At 45.8% G+C, this 6,826-nt stretch overlaps 1 protein-coding gene across 2 annotated transcripts in view; it reads left to right on the top strand.

Annotated features, from left to right (window-relative positions):
• Nucleotides 1–6,826, top strand: part of LOC135114778 (aromatic-L-amino-acid decarboxylase-like) — a 36,181-nt gene that overhangs the window by 6,763 nt on the left and 22,592 nt on the right. For both annotated transcript variants that reach the window (XM_064030847.1, XM_064030848.1), the window contains exon 2: nt 5,799–6,010. In XM_064030847.1, the coding sequence (XP_063886917.1) occupies nt 5,810–6,010 (201 nt within the window). In that variant the 5' untranslated portion in view covers nt 5,799–5,809. The remainder of the gene's footprint in view (nt 1–5,798; nt 6,011–6,826) is intronic.

The following is a 6,826-nucleotide window of genomic DNA, read 5'->3' as shown; positions in this document are numbered from 1 at the left end:
ATCGCCATCTCCCTTCTCCCTCCCCCCTCCACAACTATACTCCCATCCGCCTTGGTCATTCATCTCTCCTCTCTGCATTCTCCCTCCTCTCTTCTCCCTTCATCGCCCTCTACTCTTCCTCCCCTCTTCTCCCCTCCATCGCTCTTCCCTCTCCCCCATCCACCTACACGCCCCCTTTTCTTCCCTCCACTAGACTTCAACCTCCATCACCAGTCTGTTCCACTTGACCCTAACTCCTCCTCCTCCTCCTCCTCCTCCTCACGGATGGGTTTTCCTTCGTCTTCCGGCTCAACAACGACAAATCTTATCACACAGAAGGAGTTTTCCAGCTTCCGCTCCTGGGATAGAGGAGGAGGAGGTAGTGGTGGTGGTGGTAGTAGTAGTAGTAGTAGTAGTAGTAGTAGTAGTAGTAGTTTGAACGCCCTCACTCTTCTCTCTAGTTTCTTTCATTTCTTCGTATCCATTTTCTTCCTACCACCACCACCACCGCACCCACTCTCTCTCTCTCTCTCTCTCTCTCTCTCTCTCTCTCTCTCTCTCTCTCTCTCTGAGCAACAAGTAGGTGGATCTGGCCAGTATAACAGCTTCCAGCAAGACGAGAGAGAGCGAGAGTGAGACGCAAAACATGATGAGCAGCAATACCTTGATCCTGATCTTGACCCTGAAAATTAAAGAACCATTCAAAACACAGATTCAAAGCCACCCAACTATCCCACGGTACGCTGCTGTTTGATAGAGAACGAAGAGAGGGAGAGAAGCAGGGAGGCGGAGAGGGCGAGGGGGTGAGGCGACGAAAGGTTGGGGGAAGGGAAGGGAAGGGAAGGGAAGGGAGGGAGACTGGAGGTGACAGACTCATTACAGAAGCGGTCTCTCGAGTAAAGGCCGATCTTGGAGTGAAGGAGACGGTTCTCCGCTCCATCTGTCTTTTGTCTCTCTCTCTCTCTCTCTCTCTCTCTCTCTCTCTCTCTCTCTTTAAAAAAAAAAAAAAAATAAGACAATTTCACTCGCAAGTCTTAACAAACGAATAACACAAGACAGAAGCTAGCACGGAGAGAAATTAAAACAAAGAAAGACGGGATAAAAATAGTAGAAGCAACGGATGAGAGGGACTTGGAAAGAACAGGAAGACGAGTTAGGAACAAGGAAAGACAGAAAAAGATAAAGAAGAAAGGCTGGGAAAGACAGGGAAAAAGAGAAAACACAAATGAAGATAACTTAAAGAGAGGAAGACAGGAAATAGAAAAGGAGGAAAACAGGAAATAGAAAGGGAGAAAATAAAGAACAAGACAGGAAACAGACAGTGAGGAAAGAGAGGAAGACAGGAAATAGAAAAGGAGGAAAACAGGAAATAGAAAGGGAGAAAATAAAGAACAAGACAGGAAACAGACAGTGAGGAAAGATAAAACGGAGAGGAGGGAGTGAGACATGAAGAAAACGGGAAACAGAAAGCTACTGAAGAGATAGAAGAGAACAGGGAAAAAGGGAAAGGAAAGAATGTATGAACGAGGCCAGGAAAAGACAGGGAGGAGAGGAGGAAAGGAAAAGGAATGGAGAGAAGAGGGAGAGGTGTAAGATGGCAGGAGAGGAGGAAAGGAAAAGGAATGGAGAGAAGAGGGAGAGGTGTAAGATGGCAAGTGACATTGATAGGAGGAAGAAGAAGGTGAAGTGAAGCGTGTCTCGATTCCACAAACTTAAATCGAACTTAAAACCTTCACTTTACATGCTACGCCCCCTGAACCTTTGGCCGCGAAATCCTGAGTGGAGTAGAAAGGAAAAATAAAGGAAAAGATCTAGAACAGGAGAGTGAGGCAGAGTGAGAGAGGGGAAAGGGAGGGGAAGGATAAGTGGAAGGGAAACCTAAAACACACACACACACACACACACACACACACACACACACACACACACACACACACACACACACACACACACACACACACACACACACACACATACAAATTTGCTCTTTCACTCGCCATCACCGGGAAAATTAGCGCAATTTCCGTCACTTTACATGTCCTATTTATTGTCTCCCGCTCTTGTTTACCTGGCGAAACACTCTCTCTCTCTCTCTCTCTCTCTCTCTCTCTCTCTCTCTCTCTCTCTCTCTCTCTCTCTCTCTCTCTCTCTGGGTATTAGTGTCGAGTTCGGACACACACACACACACACACACACACACACACACACACACACACACACACACACACACACACACACGAAGGTAATATTGATTTCAGAAAGAGATAGAAGAAAAAAACAGAAGAAAATTAAAGAAAATAAATATTACATAAAACAGTAATGTGTATTGAATGTGTTATATTCTTACTTAACGAATAACCTGCAAACTTCTTAAACTGTTCATTATTTTGTTGCAAGTTGAAAGATTTTCGTTAATCGGGGAAATTTTGTTTGCTACGCGTGACTTTTTTTCTTATTTGTGTCGATAATGTTCACTGGACGATAATGTTCACTGGACGATAATGTTCACTGGACGGATATTTGGCGTAATTTCTCGATTTATTTTCTATAGGCATAATTTTCAAGAAGCGTAAGTTTTCGGTTTATCTTCTAGACCTATCATTATTTTTTTTATTAACTTGGAGGACTTTTTTTAATAATTTAGAGGCCTAAGGAGAACTTTTTTTAAATAATTTAGAGGCCTAAGTTCTAAAGCCCTTATCTTTCGATTTATTTAATTCATAAAGCCTTCATTTTTCGATTTATTTACTTTACAACAGGACTAACCTTCGATGTACAGGGTGTAGCACGAGTTTCTGCGGATATTGCCATAGATGGAAGTACAGATTATTCGAAGTGGAAACTGTTCTACGCACATAAGCATTTTGAGACGTTGTAGCAGTTACGACATTCAAATGTGGCCTGGCGGCAGATACAACGGTAGGGCGAGGCGGGTATCATCTATCCCGAGGATCTGAAATTGTGAATAATTGTCATGACTTCTACAAGTTTTAGAGCTTTACAGTAACACATGGAGACGAGTGACAACAACGGACCGATACCGATTACCGATAAACATTACACAATGACAGTAGAGATGTAATAAAGGGTAAATAAAACAATACCCAGCGTGGCACCATGCATGCCCGGCCAGGGAAGCGAAATGGTGATCCTCCGCTATGATTACCCGTCCAGGCCGACCATTGTTCCTGTTGTTAGGCCACACTTGAATTTCATACCACGGCTACACAACGCCTCAAGACGCATATGTACATTGAACATTTCCGACTTAAATTAACCTGTACTTTCACCTCTCGCAATATTCGTAAAAACTCCTCCTACATCCTGTATATCGGACTAACTTTTCTCGTAAGCAAAGCACAATTCTTCTGTCTATTTCATCTACCAGTGTATTTGGTGTCACCCCGAGGTCCTCGTAAGCTCGGTGCTGTGCTGGGTGGTGGGCCGCGGACTGACAGTGACAAGAACAAAATAGCAAGACGTGTGCCCTGTAAGCCTCCTAATTTGAGAAGGCCATCATCATTCCGGTCCACTCGTGCCCTGATTCCTCTCCCTTTTGTTCCCATCCTCCTCCTCCTCCTCCTCCTCCTCCTCCTCCTCCTCCTCCTCCTCCTCCTCCTCCTCCTCCTCCTCCTCCTCTTAATATCCTTTTTATTTTAATCCTCTTCCTTGTCAGTTTCTCTCTCTCTCTCTCTCTCTCTCTCTCTCTCTCTCTCTCTCTCTCTCTCTCTCTCTCTCTCTCTCTCTCTCTCTCTCTCTCGTTATTTTGTTGTTTTCTATTCTATCCTTTTAAATTATTAAGTTCTCTCATTTTAAAGCTTCCTTCTACCATTCTCACTATTCTTCTTCTCATATCATCATTTGTATTATTTCTCTTCCTCTTCCTTCTCCTATCACTTCTCCTCATTCCTCCTCCTCCTATCACTTCTCCCCCTCCTCCTTTCTCTCCTATTACTTCTCTTTCTCCAATTACTTCTCCCCCTTCTCCTTCTTTTCCTCCTCATTCTCTTCCTCTCCCTCCTATTACTTCTCCTTCGCTCCACCCCTCCACGCCCACACACAACGCCACGCCCCTACATCTTCCTCCATCCCTTGGCGGTCTTTGCTCCACCCACTCACACTGCCTTCCCACGTCCCCACTTCCATTTCCTCCCCCTCCCCCCGCCACGCCCCTGCCTCTCCCCCGCCCCCCAAGATGGCCGCCTCCGTGTGGGGGTTGAGCATTCAGGTCCTCGAGTTTTACCACAATGAAAATCAATTTACTGGAGATGAAAGATTTCGAACGGGGACCTGAACACTGTCTTCTCCTCCTCCTCCTCCTCCTCATCCTCGCCCACCATGCAGCCAACTAACTATTAAGAGGACTCGTTAGGAAAATCGTGTGTGTGTGTGTGTGTGTGTGTGTGTGTGTGTGTGTGTGTGATCCGACATCTATTAAATGCTTTTTTCATTTTCCCTTCTCGACTCTTCTAAAAACGCCTTCTCTTACAAGCAAACCATTTCTCCCTTCACTTGCTTCCTCCCGCACATCCCCACACCTACCCCACCCCAACAACCCCCACAAACCCCCACCCACACCAACCAGACACCCACATACACAAACCCACCGCAGCACCCCCATCCCCCACCACCACCACCACCTTCGCCGCCTCCTGCAGAAGCACTGAAGGTGGACAAAAGGACGGCGGGTATTGAAAAGGGCATCAGATTTGTGGGTCGTGGTCTGAGGAGTTGATGAGGTCGCGGGGAATGAGGAGGCAGTAGAGTCCCGCCATATCTTATAGGGTGGCGGGCATTCCAGCGCCCTGGGGAATGCCGAACACGCGCCTCATTGTCTCGGTTGGAGGGACGGACGGAGGGAGGGTGGTGGTGGTGGTGGTGGTGGTGGTGGTGGTGGTGGTGGTGGTGGTGGTGTGACGTGGAGAGAAGCAGAGATGATAAGAGAACCTGGAGAGGAAGGAAAAGGAAAAAAGGAGGAGGAGGAGGAGGAAAAGAAGAATAAGCGAGATAGAGAGAAAAAGAGAGAAAAGATAATAATAAAAGAATAAGCAAGATAGAGAAAAAAAAGAAGCGAGATAGAGAAAAAGGAAAATATAGTCAGTGATAAATAAAGAATCTATACGTTTTGCTGTCGATTTTCTAGTCTCTCTCTCTCTCTCTCTCTCTCTCTCTCTCTCTCTCTCTCTCTCTCTCTCTCTCTCTCTCTCTCTCTCTCTCTCTCTCTCTCTCTCTCTGCAGGGTAATTATAACACCCAACACATGTTCTTTTCTTTCGTCTCCTATTGTGTTCATTTTACAGCGACGGCGGTAGCAGACGAGGGAGTGATGGAAGGGAAAATAACAGGGAGAAAGGGAGGGAGGGGGTCGGGGAGTCATTGAACCGTGGAATGCAAACTATCTGAGAGAGAGAGAGAGAGAGAGAGAGAGAGAGAGAGAGAGAGAGAGAGAGAGAGAGAGAGAGAGAGAGAGAGAGAGAGAGAGAGAGAGAGAGAGAGAGAGAGAGAGAGAGAGAGAGAGAGAGAGAGAGAGAGAGAGAGAGAGAGAGAGAGAGAGAGACTGAGACTTTCCATACACCCATTAGTTCTCGCAATCAGACAAAACGTCCCATTCTCTTCCCCATTCCTTACCATACATCTTTCCTCCCCATACATCCATACATTTCCCCACCCATCCATACATCGCCATACACTTCCTCACCCATCCTCACCCATCATCATCCACCATCCCCATACCCTTTACCGTTCCCTATAAATCCATACACCTTCGCCTATCCTCGCTGCTAAACACTCCCATACCTCACCACCTTCTCTCCCCTCTAGGTCTCGCCACAATGAATTCGGAGGAGTTTCGTCAGCGAGGCAAGGAAATGGTTGACTACATCGCCGACTACCTTGACACGATTGAAGAGAGACGCGTGACTCCTGCCATTGAGCCCGGCTACCTGCGAAGACTGGTGCCAGACGAGGCGCCCCAGAAACCCGAGCAATGGGAAGACATCATGAAGGACGTGGAAGACAAGATAATGCCCGGGGTGAGTGAGTGAAAGAGTGATGTACCAATACGTTGTTAATTATTCCCTTCGTCAGGAGAAGTATGTCTATTGCTACCACATTTCGAAGGTTAAATCACCCCTTCGTCAGGAGAAATTACTACTATACTACTACTAAATTATCCCTCCGTCAGGAAAAATACATACATCCAATTCTACCAAAGTTAACTTGTTTCCTTCGTCAGGAGAAATACATAACGCTATTAGCTTATCTTTTGAGGAAGTTAAACCATTCCCAAACTATTCTCTCGTTAGGAGAAATCTAGGGAGGCTGTTATTCCCTCGTCAGGAAAAATGTACCATTAGTAACTTTTAGTAGCCTAAAATATTCCCTTACATGATAAGTTACCTAAGACAATAACAGTCGTCTAGAGAACTACACACACACACACACACACACACACACACACACACACACACACACACACACACACACACACACACACACACACACACACACACACACTAATGAGGAGACAGATGCGGGTCTTAAACATGAGAGGGAAAAAAAATCAATACACAAATTATTACAAACAATAATCCTTAGGTGTCTGAGCGACATTTTCAATTAGGACGACGACGCTGCCGAGACTGCGAGGGAAAAGTAGGGGAAAGAAAAAAACATCAATGAGAAACTGTGTAGACTCTCTCTCTCTCTCTCTCTCTCTCTCTCTCTCTCTCTCTCTCTCTCTCTCTCTCTCTCTCTCTCTCTCTTTCTTTCTTTGTTACACTTCAACTATTATGCCCTTTACGTATTTTCTCACCCATTGTAAACACCCACACCTGCCCTCACATATT

The sequence above is a fragment of the Scylla paramamosain genome, chromosome 28, assembly GCF_035594125.1.
Source record: "Scylla paramamosain isolate STU-SP2022 chromosome 28, ASM3559412v1, whole genome shotgun sequence".
Lineage (NCBI taxonomy): Eukaryota > Metazoa > Arthropoda > Malacostraca > Decapoda > Portunidae > Scylla > Scylla paramamosain.
The sequence above is the reverse complement of the archived record's forward strand: the minus strand, read 5'-3'. Positions and strand labels throughout refer to the sequence as shown.